This window comes from Chanos chanos, chromosome 3, assembly GCF_902362185.1.
Source record: "Chanos chanos chromosome 3, fChaCha1.1, whole genome shotgun sequence".
Lineage (NCBI taxonomy): Eukaryota > Metazoa > Chordata > Actinopteri > Gonorynchiformes > Chanidae > Chanos > Chanos chanos.
In genome coordinates this window covers 57,801,757-57,818,325 of record NC_044497.1, presented here as the reverse complement: position 1 = coordinate 57,818,325, position 16,569 = coordinate 57,801,757, and the positions used below count along the sequence as shown (strand labels likewise).

The 16,569-nt window shown below is 41.8% G+C and overlaps 2 protein-coding genes across 3 annotated transcripts in view; one reads left to right on the top strand and one right to left on the bottom strand.

Moving 5' to 3' along the window:
- atg10 (ATG10 autophagy related 10 homolog (S. cerevisiae)) overlaps window positions 1-16,145 on the bottom strand; it is a 23,770-nt gene extending 7,625 nt beyond the window's left edge. Inside the window, exons 1-5 of one of the 2 annotated variants that reach the window (XM_030767364.1) lie at window positions 16,122-16,145; window positions 12,570-12,691; window positions 11,920-12,024; window positions 1,769-1,904; window positions 1,246-1,343 (exon numbers count right to left, since the gene is read on the bottom strand). In XM_030767364.1, the coding sequence (XP_030623224.1) occupies window positions 1,246-1,343; window positions 1,769-1,904; window positions 11,920-12,024; window positions 12,570-12,689 (459 nt within the window). In that variant the 5' untranslated portion in view covers window positions 12,690-12,691; window positions 16,122-16,145. Of the gene's footprint in view, window positions 1-1,245; window positions 1,344-1,768; window positions 1,905-11,919; window positions 12,025-12,569; window positions 12,692-13,520; window positions 13,645-16,121 lie in introns of those variants that run through there. The other variant, XM_030767363.1, reaches the window with a different exon arrangement.
- ssbp2b (single stranded DNA binding protein 2b) overlaps window positions 15,549-16,569 on the top strand; it is a 53,932-nt gene continuing 52,911 nt past the window's right edge. Inside the window, exon 1 of the mRNA XM_030767362.1 lies at window positions 15,549-15,604. Coding sequence (XP_030623222.1) covers window positions 15,549-15,604 — 56 coding nt within the window. The remainder of the gene's footprint in view (window positions 15,605-16,569) is intronic.

Below are 16,569 nucleotides of genomic sequence, written 5' to 3'. Positions count from 1 at the left end.
CTGCTATTTCTGCATCCTCACAGACCAGCACCTGGCTCTCTGTCTCTCTGACGCCCTCCATTTTCTCCTCCATTATCCCTCTGTTTTTTTCTCTTCACCTCCCCCCTACCTCCCCCCAGTCTCTGTCTGAGTCTGTCTAAACCTCACGGCACAGGGGCATCATGGGAGTGGAACGACCGCTCTCCGTAATCAGTGACCCTGATACTATATCCAAGCACTGCAGACAGATCTTCCTGTCAACGTCTCAGATCAGACTAACGACAGAGACTCGTCTGATCATGATCTCAGCGATGGCCACTGTTGTCTGACATTACGTTAAAGACTGCTTTCTGAGAGCTGTGCTCTGATTGGCTCTGTCATGTTGTCAGCCACATAACAACCACAGGGTAGCCATGTTTAACATTAGCACTTTGGTTTTTTATCCAACTCTGTCAGCACAGAGCTGCACAGAGACATGTCCAACACAGACATGCACAGAGACATGTCCAACATAGAGCTGCACAGAGACATGTCCAACACAGACATGCACAGAGACATGTCCAACACAGACATGCACAGAGACATGTCCAACACAGACATGCACAGAGACATGTCGAACACAGAGCTGCACAGAGACATGTCCAACACAGACATGCACAGAGACATGTCCAACACAGACATGTACAGAGACATGTCAAACACAGAGCTGCACAGAGACATGTCCAACACAGAGCTGCACAGAGACATGTCCAACACAGACATGCACAGAGACATGTCCAACACAGACATGCACAGAGACATGTCAAACACAGAGCTGCACAGACACATGTCCAACACAGACATGTACAGAGACATGTCAAACACAGACACGTACAGAGACATGTCAAACACAGAGCTGCACAGAGACATGTCCAACACAGACATGCACAGAGACATGTCGAACACAGAGCTGCACAGAGACATGTCCAACACAGACATGCACAGAGACATGTCCAACACAGACATGCACAGAGACATGTCAAACACAGAGCTGCACAGAGACATGTCAAACACAGACATGTACAGAGACATGTCAAACACAGACATGCACAGAGACATGTCGAACACAGAGCTGCACAGACACATGTCAAACACAGACATGTACAGAGACATGTCAAACACAGAGCTGCACAGAGACATGTCAAACACAGACATGTACAGAGACGGATAAACCAAATGAAAAAATACAAACATTACATGAACCAAATAAAAACATAGAAACAGTACCTGTTGGGTGAGGATGTCCCATGGGCCCTGCTGTAACTTCACTCTGTAATTTGGGTGGACAGCCTCCCACACCTCCTCCAGTGACAGCACTCGTCCATCTATCAAAGACATGTGTGTATATATATATATATATAAAACCCATAAGACATTATGTCAAAGTACTGAAAAAACAACTATTAAACAACAATTTAATACTATTTAACATCACTCTAAGGCTACACTAGTGCTTTTTACCCACCTCTGTGTTGTCTCAAACAGGTGTGTGTGTGTGTGTGTGTAAGTGTGATCTCTGCGTGACAGAGATTTGTGTTTCTTAGCTCAGCCTCTCTGGGAGTCTGCTCCTGTCCACTCCCAAAGCCCCTGACAGGCCAGGGAGACTCTCAGAGAGGACGGTCTCACAGACCTGGACTGAGCTGGACTGAGCATGACATACTGACACTGATGTACACACCACTCGAAGGCAAAGTCCTTATAACATGTAAACTCTGAAAAGTTAAAGACACTTCTGAGAGGAGAGCCATACCTAACGTGGAAGCTCGGAAATACAGAACAGGAACCTGATAGCTGCAGGAATACAAAACATGATATTCATATCGCACCACAGCCGGATCCTCCGGTACCCAGCGTGCTCCAACATCATCCTCATCTTCATCGTCCTCCTGTAGAGACAGGGGTGTACAGGCATGTTGATCTTCCTTAACTTGATTATTATGCATAACAATAACCAAACAAATATTTCCATGCATTTTTCAGTCATGGGTAGAACCCTAAAGCCAGGCTGAGAGATGAGTTCAGTCATGGGTAGAACCCTAAAGCCAGGCTGAGAGATGAGTTCAGTCATGAGTAGAACCCTAAAGCCAGGCTGAGAGATGAGTTCAGTCATGGGTAGAACCCTAAAGCCAGGCTGAGAGATGAGTTCAGTCATGGGTAGAACCCTAAAGCCAGGCTGAGAGATCAGTTCAGTCATGGGTAGAACCCTAAAGCCAGGCTGAGAGATGAGTTCAGTCATGAGTAGAACCCTAAAGCCAGGCTGAGAGATCAGTTCAGTCATGGGTAGAACCCTAAAGCCAGGCTGAGAGATGAGTTCAGTCATGGGTAGAACCCTAAAGCCAGGCTGAGAGATCAGTTCAGTCATGGGTAGAACCCTAAAGCCAGGCTGAGAGATGAGTTCAGTCATGGGTAGAACCCTAAAGCCAGGCTGAGAGATCAGTTCAGTCATGGGTAGAACCCTAAAGCCAGGCTGAGAGATGAGTTCAGTCATGAGTAGAACCCTAAAGCCAGGCTGAGAGATCAGTTCAGTCATGGGTAGAACCCTAAAGCCAGGCTGAGAGATGAGTTCAGTCATGAGTAGAACCCTAAAGCCAGGCTGAGAGATGAATTTGACACGTGAGCAGCAGACAGGAAGGACTCTGTCACTGCCAGGCTTCTAAAGCTTAAAGTAGACGTCTGTTAGTGTGGAGTCTAACTGGGCCCAAATTCCCAGTTCAAATCGACTGAGGACAGCAGATTGAAACCCTGGGCGCTTTAAAAAGAACAATCCTCTGCTTAACAATGTTCCGTGTGAGGTATAGACAGACACAGGCAGTGCCTGCAGGACGGGCTGGCAGAAAGGAAAACCATCCACATTCATGGATTCCTCTAGTCCACACATCCCTCATTCATTTGGCAGCTGGACAAGACCAGCAGGCATGTGCATTTGTCTCTTAGTTGTGTACGATGACTAATCGCCTAACGAGAGAAAGCGTTTGACGAGGCTGAACCCAAGGTCACTCCCCTTTTCCTCGTCCTCTGTGTTCGGAGCTGTTCTGTAGCAGCCGCTTGATTACAGGGCTGTTGGAGTGTGGAAAAAGACTTTCATAGAGAGGAAAATGCAGACATGAGCGATAAACACAAAAGCACAAGGGAGGTCCAGGTTTACTCCTGTTTAGAGAAACAAATGCTTTGTTGACCCAAATCAACAGAATTTTTTGGCATGATACTGGAGCTTTTAGTGGCGATTATGTAAGGTCAGGGTTAGGGTAAGGGTTAGAGGTCACAGAGGAGGAGCAGGGGTAAGGAGAGGAGATGGAGTATGAATGGGGATCCAGACACTGGAAGTGGTACATTACATCGAGCAAGAAAAATGACCAGCACAGAGATGAGAGGGGACAGAGAGAGAGAGAGAGAGAGAGACAGAGACAGAGAGAGAGAGAGACAGAGGCATAGAGACAGAGAGAGAGAGAGAGAGAGACAGACAGAGAGAGAGAGAGAGAGAGACAGAGACGGAGACATAGAGACAGAGAGAGACAGAGACAGAGACATAGAGACAGAGAGAGAGATAGAGAGAGAGACAGAGACACAGAGACAGAGAGAGAGAGAGAGACAGTGACAGAGACATAGAGAGAGAGAGAGAGACAGAGAGAGAGAGAGACAGAGAGAGAGAGAGAGACAGAGACAGAGACATAGAGACAAAGAGAGAGAGAGAGAAAGAGAGAGAGAGACAGAGAGATAGTCAGAGAGAGACAGAGAGATAGTAAGATAGAGAAAGAGAGAGAGAGACAGAGAGATAGTAAGATAGAGAAAGAGAGAGACAGACAGTGCGATAGTAAGATAGAGAAAGAGAACAGGTACAGGAGAAGTTGCATTTTTATCTGTCTCACACGTCTTTCACACACGTGGCATCTTTAGAAAACAAACGTCAGTTTCACATCTGATGCAGGCCCAGAGAGCAGCACTGGGAAACACAGTGATGTACTGATCCAAGGTCAGTGTTAGAGCATTCACAGCCTGGATCTTTCCTCAACCAAACAGTCCTCCATAACATGCTCCCCTGAGATATGGGACGGACTCCACTGGGAAAGAGGCAGAAATGCACTGGGGGCAACACTGACTCTGTGAGTTAGGGCTCAACACCAGGAACCAGTTGGTTACTGGTTTGAATCCCAGACAGGGATATTGATTCTAATGGCTCTGCCTTTCCTGTGATGGTTGATCAAGGCACTTTAGCCGCACGCATCCTGACATCCTGTCCCTGTCTCTGCTACCCCTCTAGCCAGCACTGTGCTCCTGTCTCCTCGACGCCGCATGGTGCCCTCAGAAAGACCATACAGTCATTAAATGAAGGTTAAATAAAAACTAATATGTTAAAGAAAAGGTTAAATAAAGACTAAATTGTTCTGTAACCTTAAACACCTCCTCGTCTAAACCAATCAGCTGCTGCTATCATGCAGGTGCTCCCAGGACTCTCAGCTGAAGTTCTGACCATCCAACCGACGTGATGAAACAGCGAGGGGGAGAAAACAGAAGAACAGAAAGCTGTGTTCTGTGCATGCAGCAGCCCATCTTCTTTCTCTCTCCTTTGGTGTAAACAACTCCTCCTCTGACCTCCCACACAGCTCAGCCATTTGGAATGCAAATGAGAGGCAAAAACATTGTAAAAACTTTGGACTGTGACACTGACAACGACACATCGAAGGCCAACGACAACAGGCAGGCTCAGAAATACCCCCATGCTTTGAGAAAAACTGACGCATGGGATGCGGAGTGAGCCGAGTGTGATTCCAGCTCCATCTAAAGAGCCGTCAGATCATCCTAACAGGTCGTCTGTACGCAGCTTTTCAAGAGTCACACAACTTCTGTTGTATTCATTCCTTTGACTAAATTAAATACATCAGCTGTTTGATCTTATATGATTCCCTATGCCTCTCTCTCTGAGATCTTAGACATGTGTTTGATATGCATGTTCTTTATTACAGAGGCAGATGAAGGGGGGGGGGGGGTTATTGGCTGCTCTGTGTTGAATGAAAGTGTTTAGATGGGTAATTTGAGAGGAGGGAAAAGTATGAGCTCTTTAATTAACATAAATAAGCCCTAATTACAGCTTTAGTTACATGAGGAATTGTGTTGACATTCTTAGCTTTTAAAAGCTTAAAAGACTCTAACTCGTCTTAAGCGATGCTTTTGAGGGCTCTGTTCTGTACAGGTGCTCACGGATTGGACGTAATCTGCAGGAGAAAGTCCAGACTGACCAGCGGTGTTAAGGGTTAACTATGATGGATTTTTGTTGAGTGAGACATTTATACACCCTCCTAAAGGAATTTCTCCTCCAAAACAGGAAGCCACAAAAAATAGAAAAAAAAAGGAAAAAAAAAAAAAACAGTCCTGGTTTCCCTAATCTTCCACAGATCTTTTGGAAAATTGTTTTTTTTTCTGCCTTTCCTGAACAATGGTTGTGAAATCTCTCCTGTGGATTGGCTGTTGACCGTCATCACTAAGGTCAAGTGCTCAAAATATTCTAACATTTAAACGCTTGCTGGGTGAAACCAACAACGAAAGTTGTTGTTTTTTTAATATATATATACATCACAGTGTAACAGTTCTGAGCAAACAATGAGTCAACAAAGTTTTTCTCAGAATGTTGTGAAGCGTTTAGTCTTTGTGGTTTTGAAGTTCTGCTGGGCTCCCTGACTAAGACACCCTAACAGCACCACAGCCTATCAGACCTAACCCTAACCCTAACCCTAACACTGTCCGTTACCACTAATCTCATCTGTTACCACTAATCTCATCTATTACCACTAATCTCATCTATCACCATTCATCTCATCTATTACCACTAATCTCATCTATCACCATTCATCTCATCTATTACCACTAATCTCATCTATTACCACTAATCTCATCTATTACCACTAATCTCATCTATTACCACTAATCTCATCTCATCTATTACCATTCATCTCATCTATTACCACTAATCTCATCTATCACCATTCATCTCATCTATCACCATTCTATACCACTAATCTCATCAATCACCATTAATCTCATCTATCACCACTAATCTCATCTATCACCACTAATCTCATCTATTACCACTAATCTCATCTATCACCATTCATCTCATCTATTACCACTAATCTCATCTATCACCATTCATCTCATCTATCACCATTCTATACCACTAATCTCATCAATCACCATTAATCTCATCTATCACCACTAATCTCATCTATCACCACTAATCTCATCTATTACCACTAATCTCATCTATCACCATTCATCTCATCTATTACCACTAATCTCATCTATCACCATTCATCTCATCTATCACCATTCATCTCATCTATTACCACTAATCTCATCTACTACCACTAATCTCATCTATTACCATTCTATACCGCTAATCTCATCTATTACCACTAATCTCATCTATTACCATTCTATACCGCTAATCTCATCTATTACCACTAATCTCATCTATTACCACTAATCTTATCTATCACCATTCATCTCATCTATTACCACTAATCTCATCTATTACCATTCTATACCGCTAATCTCATCTATTACCACTAATCTCATCTATTACCACTAATCTCATCTCATCTGTTACCACTAATCTCATCTATCACCACTAATCTCATCTATCACCATTAATCTCATCTATCACCACTAATCTCATCTATTACCACTAATCTCATCTATTACCATTCATCTCATCTATTACCACTAATCTCATCTATCACCATTCATCTCATCTATTACCACTAATCTCATCTATTACCACTAATCTCATCTATTACCACTAATCTCATCTCATCTATTACCACTAATCTCATCTATCACCATTCATCTCATCTATTACCACTAATCTCATCTATTACCACTAATCTCATCTATTACCATTCATCTCATCTATTACCACTAATCTCATCTATTACCATTCATGTCATCTATTACCACTAATCTCATCTATTACCACTAATCTCATCTCATCTATTACCACTAATCTCATCTATTACCATTCTATACCGCTAATCTCATCTATTACCACTAATCTCATCTATTACCATTCATCTAATCTATTACCACTAATCTCATCTCATCTGTTACCACTAATCTCATCTATCAACATTCATCTCATCTATTACCATTCATCTCATCTACTACCACTAATCTCATCTATTACCATTCATCTCATCTATTACCACTAGTCTCATCTCATCTATTACCACTAATCTCATCTATTACCATTCTATACCGCTAATCTCATCTATTACCACTAATCTCATCTATTACCATTCTATACCGCTAATCTCATCTATTACCACTAATCTCATCTATTACCACTAATCTCATCTATCACCATTCATCTCATCTATTACCACTAATCTCATCTATTACCATTCTATACCGCTAATCTCATCTATTACCACTAATCTCATCTATTACCACTAATCTCATCTCATCTGTTACCACTAATCTCATCTATCACCACTAATCTCATCTATCACCATTAATCTCATCTATCACCACTAATCTCATCTATTACCACTAATCTCATCTATTACCATTCATCTCATCTATTACCACTAATCTCATCTATCACCATTCATCTCATCTATTACCACTAATCTCATCTATTACCACTAATCTCATCTATTACCACTAATCTCATCTCATCTATTACCACTAATCTCATCTATCACCATTCATCTCATCTATTACCACTAATCTCATCTATTACCACTAATCTCATCTATTACCATTCATCTCATCTATTACCACTAATCTCATCTATTACCATTCATCTCATCTATTACCACTAATCTCATCTATTACCACTAATCTCATCTCATCTATTACCACTAATCTCATTTATTACCATTCTATACCGCTAATCTCATCTATTACCACTAATCTCATCTATTACCATTCATCTAATCTATTACCACTAATCTCATCTCATCTGTTACCACTAATCTCATCTATCACCATTCATCTCATCTATTACCATTCATCTCATCTACTACCACTAATCTCATCTATTACCATTCATCTCATCTATTACCACTAATCTCATCTCATCTATTACCACTAATCTCATCTCATCTATTACCACTAATCTCATCTATTACCACAAATCTCATCTATTACCACAAATCTTATCTATTACCACTAATCTCATCTATTACCATTCATCTAATCTATTACCACTAATCCCATCTCATCTGTTACCACTAATCTCATCTATTACCATTCTATACCGCTAATCTCATCTATCACCACAAATCTCATCTATTACCACTAATCTCATCTATTACCACTAATCTCATCTCATCTATTACCACTAATCTCATCTATTACCATTCTATACCGCTAATCTCATCTATCACCATTCATCTCATCTATTACCACTAATCTCATCTCATCTATTACCACTAATCTCATCTATTACCATTCTATACCGCTAATCTCATCTATTACCACTAATCTCATCTATCACCATTCATCTCATCTATTACCACTAATCTCATCTCATCTGTTACCACTAATCTCATCTATTACCATTCTATACCGCTCATCTCATCTATCACCACAAATCTCATCTATTACCACTAATCTCATCTATTACCATTCATCTCATCTATTACCACTAATCTCATCTATTACCACTAATCTCATCTCATCTATTACCACTAATCTCATCTATTACCATTCTATACCGCTAATCTCATCTATTACCACTAATCTCATCTATTACCATTCATCTAATCTATTACCACTAATCTCATCTCATCTGTTACCATTCATCTCATCTATTACCATGCTATACCGCTAATCTCATCACCACAAATCTCATCTATCACCACTAATCTCATCTATTACCATTCTATACCACTAATCTCATCTATTATCATTCAACTCATCTATTACCACTAATTTCATTTATTACCACTAATCTCATCTCATTTATTACCACTAATCTCATCTATTACCATTCTATACCGCTAATCTCATCTATTACCACTAATCTCATCTATTACCATTCATCTAATCTATTACCACAGATCTCATCTATCACCACTAATCTCATCTATTACCACTAATCTCATCTATTACCACAAATCTTATCTATTACCATTCATCTCATCTATTCCCATTCATCTCATCTATTCCCATTCTATAAGATTCATCTCATCTATTACCATTCTATTCCTCTCATATGTTTGAAGATTCTTGGACAAAAATCTTTTTGAACAGAACTTTTCTCTGATGAAATCAGGCCGACTGGGCAGTGAAGTCACCTCCTCTGAGAAAACTGTCACGTTCTCCATACGGCACAGCGAGGTACAACACTCCAATCACGACTCTGGCTTAATCATGGAAAAAGCTCCTCAAGTTTTTAAATAAAGAAAATGTGTTTTTAAATCATAAAGAAAGCTGTTCTAAGGCTCTGCCAAAGACAACATTGCTCTAAAACGCCATAACTGCCATGTCTGGTGTGAGAGGAATAGTTTTATTCCTTTACTCAGGTAACAGACCAAATCTGGTCAAAAGATGTTCTTAACAGTGACATTTGGAGAAGCAGCGGTGAGCAAACACAACTAACGGACAAGAAAAGGCTATTTCAAAAAACAGAAGACCAAATCCCAAAGCAGAGTGTTTATTTAACAGTGATGAGTCAAAACAGAAAGCTGGGAGTGGTGAAGGTGTGAATTCTTTTGTACGGTGTGCGTGGGTGTGTGGGTCAGTGTGTGTGAGAGAGAGAGAGGATGTGTGTGTGTATGTATGTATGTATGTGTGTGTGTGTGTGTGTGTGTGTGTGTGTGTATGTGTGTGTGTATGTATGTATGTGTGGGTGTATGTATGTGTGTATGTGTGTGTGAGAGAGCGGATGTGTGTGTGTGTGGTGTGTGTGTGTGTGTATCTGTGTGTGTGTGTATGTATGTATGTGTGTGTGTGTATGTATGTGTGTGTATGTATGCATGTGTGTGTGTGTGTGTGTGTATGTATGCATGTATGTATATGTGTGTGTGTATGCATGTATGTATGTGTGTGTGTGTGTGTGTGTGTGTGTGTGTGTGTGTGTGTATGTGTCTATGTGTGCGCATGAGAACGAGAGAGAGAGAGAGGCGTGTGTATTTGTGTGAGTGTGTGTAAGAGAGAAGGTATCTACTCTTTTGTATGCTGTGTGTGAGGAATAGGGGAAGAGTGTGTGTGTTTGTGTGTGTGTATGTGTCTATGTGTGCGCATGAGAAAGAGAGAGAGAGAGAGGCGTGTGTATTTGTGTGAGTGTGTGTAAGAGAGAAGGTATCTACTCTTTTGTATGCTGTGTGTGAGGAATAGGGGAAGAGTGTGTGTGTTTGTGTGTGTGTGTGTGTGTGTGAGTGAGAGAGAGAGAGAAACAGAGAGAGTGAGTGTGTGTATGAGAGAGGAGAAGGTATCTACTCTTTGGTATGCTGTGAGAGGAATGTAAATATGCTACAGTCGTTTGTAATCAGTCGGAAGGACTCGCTAATGAAATGGGCTGGAGGGGAAAAAAACCAAAACATCAGCGGCTCCATTTCAGAGCCGATCATTTCAGCTTCCACACCAAAACAAGACCCTACTCTCACCAAAACAAGACCCTACTCTCACCAAAACAAGACCCTACTCTCACCAAAACAAGACCCTACTCTCACCAAAACAAGACCATACTCTCACCAAAACAAGACCCTACTCTCACCAAAACAAGACCCTACTCTCACCAAAACAAGACCCTACTCTCACCAAAACAAGACCATACTCTCACCAAAACAAGACCATACTCTCACCAAAACAAGACCCTACTCTCACCAAAACAAGACCCTACTCTCACCATATTCTGACAATGTTCTAAAAATGTTCTCACAATATTCCGACAGGATTCTGACCTTACTCTGACCATATTCTGACAATGTTCTGACCATATCCTGACCATATTCTGACAACATTCAGATAATGTTCTGACAATATTCAGACAATGTTCTGGCAATGTTCTGACCATGTTCTTACAACGTTCTGACAACATTCTGACCATGTTCTGACAACGTACTGACAATGCTCTGACAATATTCTGTTGATGCTCTTGCTCACATCAGCACTGTGTGTTTCAACCACTATGCAAACACACCAGAAGACACTTCAAGACATGATGAATAGAAATTCAGTTTTTTAGTTATATACTACAAAACCTTTTTCATCAGCTTAGTGTCCTCTCCTTTATTAATGTATTATATTTTATAGACAATGAAATAAGTATGCATGGTAAGGACAAGCACACACAGCAGACTGTTCAAAAACATGTGTAAAACAAAACAACGCAGACACACTTACAGAACAGCGTGCTCCATCATTAGCAAGATTTTCCACAATTTAAATCAACTCTGTTATAAATAGCAGGATTTTGTTTAAGTGCTTCCTTCAGGTAATTGATTCAGTGTGCGGAGAAACACTTCAGCCAAACCCTCTCTTTTGGGCGAAGACAGTTTTATCACCCATCTCTCAAAAAGTCTGCTCTTTAGTCTTCAGATGAGAATTCATCACTAACGAGTCTATCGTCTATTGCCTACAAATGCACGAGCTGGTTAACAGACGCCAGAGACGGGACATGTCTTTGTCAAGATAAAATTCACATTTCAAGGTAGAAAACACCTTGGTGTCTCCACAGACACTGAGTTTCTGTCTTGCTGTTTCATGAGAAGAAAACTCTGAGGAACTGTGCTGAGGCCCTGAGTCACATGACTAGGCTGACACACGCTGCACTTCCTGTTACCTACCTCACTGTTCATCTGCATCTGTTTATAACTGTCCATGTAGAACCTAAAAAAATCCACCACACAGCGCTGATTCTCCTCACCCAGTCCACTAGAGAAAGATCACAGACTTTACCTCGCCTTGCCCAGTGAGGGAACTGGTGTCGTCTGTGGTCCTGTTACGACCAGACTCCTTCACGCACACCAGCGACGTGTGTTTCATGAAACCTTCCTCAGACCCCTAAACCAAGGAAAAGTTTAAAAAGTGTCATTTTGCTCATTATCTTTTCATAACTATAATAATCATTATAACAGCCATCATCACGGGGAAAGATACAGAAAAACATCCTTTAAATGACTGACATGCTGAATGAGCAGCAGTTGGGCTTGACAGTCAAAAAAGGCTTTGAGTTATTTGTCATTAAACTGGACAAAGTAAAACTGTATTAACATATGGCTTTACAGCCTCCCATTGTTTGTCCCCCAGTGTGATGGAGAAAGAGATGAAATCCTCAGAGTGAAGACCAGACACACACCTGTCAACTACACTATCAGAAAAATACCCCCAAACTCAGAGTGGTCCCCTCACACGTCTGACTCTTTACCTTAAATAAAAATATATTATAATAATAATAATAATAATAATAATAATAATAATAATAATAATAACAACGTGAGCAGAGATGTTTTGGAAGAGTATGGGATATGTTCTGATGATCTGTTCATGTGACAGTGCTAATGGCCTGAGAGTACGGCCATAATTAGATCTAATTCATTTCGACACACCTTCACTGTCTCCCAGCTCCATCCGTCTGTGAGAGAGGAGGAATGCTGCAGAAAGAGCTGGCAACAGCGCTGGAAGGTCGTCTCATCCAGGTAACACCCGGCCTCCGGGTAATCACACATCTCTGCAAACGGAAAAGGAAGTGAAGTTCATTCAGATGTCATCTTTTCATCTCTCACCACTCTACACCAGTCCAGCCCAAACCAGATCCCTGAGACCTTCGCTTAGACAGCCCTCTCAGATCCAGAATGATCCGATTCATTTACAGAGCACTCAAAGGAGCAATCAGAGGATGGAAGGAATTTCTCTGACTGTGGTTCCTGTGCACTCCAGACTTGAGAGAAGGAGAGAGCACTTTTGCCTAAAGCCCATTCTTCCCTATGACACTGCGTTTTAGTTAAAGCACCGAACACCAGCTGAAGGCCAGCTGAATCAATGGTTTGACTCGCACTTACACACATTTATTAATACAATACAACAATAAAAATATTTAACGCATAAGAGCAGCTCAAACATCCTGTGGATACAGATGCTATCTGGATTTTTCAGGAGCTCAGAGAGATGCAGGGTGATCATGGGAGTCTGGCCTCAGTCAGCAGAAAAAGGAACAAGTGACTCGCTGAACGAGCAGAACTCAAAACGGAGAACCGGATAAACATCGGTGCATCACTTTTTCGGGTCTTCACTGGACAGTCGGCACAGAGACAGTCAGCGTCTGAACAGTCACATTTTACATTCAGAATATGTGTTTGCAGCAGTTAGAGAAAGCGAAGATGACAAGGAAGACTGAACCGAACCCCCGATCTCGCCGGTAAACCGTTTTGAATCCAGGAGGCTGTGACACGCGGGTTCACACCCTTTTGTGCAAACCAAGCCCTTACTCAGCAGTGAGACTAAACAGCGCGACGTGACGACGGCCTCTGTGCTGACCGGCTTTCAGAGCCTTCTCTTACCAGATTCCAGAGACTTCGCTGCTGTGATCCGCTTCTTAACTATTGTGAAAAGCTGAGTACAGGCACCTGTTTTCCTTTCTTTCTTTATTAACCATTCTCCGTATCTCTGAGTAAATAGGAGACTTCTTTTAATTTTGGTATCCAGCCATTTTAAGTGCCTTTAAAAAGAGCACTGTAGTCATTGTGAGCGGACTGAGTTATAGGATGAAAACTGTCAGCGACCCACCACACTACAGGTTTTCAAAGCCAAATCAAGCATCGTCACTATTTACTCTTGAGACTGTGGACGCAGTGGGACTGCTTTCCAACTCGGTCACCCCTGAATGAGTTGCAATAAGGAATTGCGACATAAAATCACAAAAACTGTTCAAGCATCAGCTTAACCAATGAATTACGCGCACGCGCAAGCCCACACAGCAAAAGGGACAACCAAGACACGGTTCGAGGCTATCCCTATGAAACATGTCGTTGTAACATTGCTTAAGTTGCTATGAAACATGTCGTTGTAACATGGCTTAAGTTGCTATGAAACATGTCGTTGTAACATAGCTTAGGTTCTTGCATCGTGACATCGTGACAGAGAACAAACACAGTGGAGAGCCAGGCTAACACTGCTTGTTTTTAAGTTCTCTGTAATTTAAAGACACCAGTTTAAGTATAGGTATTATTTTGATGTTAGCAACAAAGTCAAAAAGACTGTGAAAGGTTAACCTACACTATTGTTAATGTTAGTTTCAGCAAAAGCCACAAGGAATACTTGACAGCTACGTGAAACAGTACAACGTGCCTCCTTCTCTCTCTCTCTCTCTCTTACCGGGCCACTTCCGGGATCCAGCGCGCGGAGGGGGTGACTAAGAACAGCGAATGTTATTCGGCACAAACGGTTTCAAGCTACCCATGTTGAAAAAAAAGAACAGTGCAGACGGTAGAGGACAGAGATCAGTTAAAATATGCTGGAAGCACATATTACCGGACAGAAAACCACGTCTCACAGATAGTCTGTGTAAGATTTAGGATCAAACATCTCACTCGAGATTTCAAGAAGAATCATGTTAATTTATGACGCAGTACACACTGTTGCATATGTAGTCTCTTTGGAGGCCAGCTGTGCAGTAATACAGAGCCATGGCTACTATCAGCATCTGACAAAACATGACCAGTACCGTGGTGTGTAAGAAAAAGATATGTTTTACATGCTGTGACTTAGATCAGGATGGTAGCAGTTCTGTACACGTTGGGGGGCGTCTGAAAAGACAAAGTAGGCTATTGTTAGAGTTGCAGTGTCGAAATTAATCTCCAAATAATATAAGTAAATGACAGACAAAGAGAAAGAACAATATCCCGCGAGCATACTGTGCTTATACCCGCGCGCAGCACATCTCATCTCATATTTGTCTCATTTCATATTTGTCTGGGACTAGGTCAACGGTGTGTCAGTGGGTCTCAGAAAGCACATAGGGACTCTATTTGTAATTTTGGCTTGTCCAAAGTCGGACACAGTCAAAACTGCCATATTTAAACAATCGCACATTCAAGTGATAGTGTCGAACACAAAAGTGAAAACATATTTTCAGACAATTGTGTGTGGTACACATAGAGTATGAAGTGAGAATAACCACTTCAAATCCAAATAACGCTGAAAACTCCATCCCGCGTTTTCATTCTCACCACACAATTTGCCGGTGACAGTAGAGGGAGTGACTGCGTATGATCGGAACAGCCAGTTGTTTAAAATCCCTCTCAGAACGGTTTCAAATTCCCCCTAGTGCCGGGTGAGCCGATGCGTGTGTGTGCGTGTGTGTGTTCGTTCCACAGACGTAGCGCTAGAGATAAGAGAGGGGTTGTGTTTCTGTTGGGGCGGTGCTAAATAACTGTCATTCAAGGTGGTTACCAAATATAATGGGCGTTCTCCCTTCACATTTTATCCAATCACAGGAATCGTTCCCTCAGTCACCATGGTGATGGGGTTGTGTCCGGGGAGGCTGTGATGGGTTGACAGGTGCGTGACAATCGGAGCTCTCTGCAAGCATGTACGCCAAAGGCAAGAGTAACAACGTACCGTCCGACAGCCAAGCAAGGGAGAAGTAAGTTTTATTTATGAGGGGAAATCGCTGTAATGAAGGCAGCGGGGCGGCCAGGCTTTTAACAGCAGCGGAGAAGAACGGCTTTGCTAATGGAGCGATCACAGACAGAGAGCTAGTTTGGCTTAGAAAGTTATTGTCAGTTGTCAGCGTTAAGGAAGTGCACACGGAGTTAATTCAGCGCAAAGATAATTATTAATCTCCACAGACATTCATAACGAATAGTTTATACAAAGACCTGTGTCCTTTTGGGAGATAATAAATGAAATTTCAATCAAAACACAAACAGTGACGTTACACGTTATTGAGTGACTGGATGCAATACGCCTTACTTACCGTAGGTTGTAGGCTAACAATCCAGAAGTTTGTTCAAGCTGTTCTGTTTCATTTTGAGGATTTTGACTGCACGGTTTTGTGTTTGGGAGAGAGGTGAGTGCACGAGTGTTAAATTCCAAAGAGTTTTCAGTGACTGTTTTTCGTCTCGCGCGACATAGGTTCAAAAAGCATTCATGTAACTTACATTCTGTGAAATGAAGGTTTTCCTCTTGAAAACGCCATAGCGCTGAACACCGTTCGTTTTATGCCGTTATTAGTTATGTTTACTGATATAGTGCAATTATTGCCTTACTGACTGTTAGTAGAGCCTATGTTTTTGGAAGAGCTGTTCAAGAACACAGCCAACCCCCGATCCGTCGGACTGTTTTGTTGCTGTTTTTTTCCTAATTATATAATAGTTGTCGCTGAATGCATGTCTTTTTAAAAAACTTTATTGGTAGCGAACTGAAATGAACGTCCCGTGTGTTGCTATGTAATTCATACAGTGTTGCAGCCCGTTGTTGGTCTGTTTTTTAATACAGCCTGAAGTGTGAATTTTATGAAAGTTTTTAAATGGAGAGCCAGTGGAAACAGCTGCAGTCATCGCGATGAACTCACGCGAACCGCTTAAAAACCGTGCCGCGCGACATGAC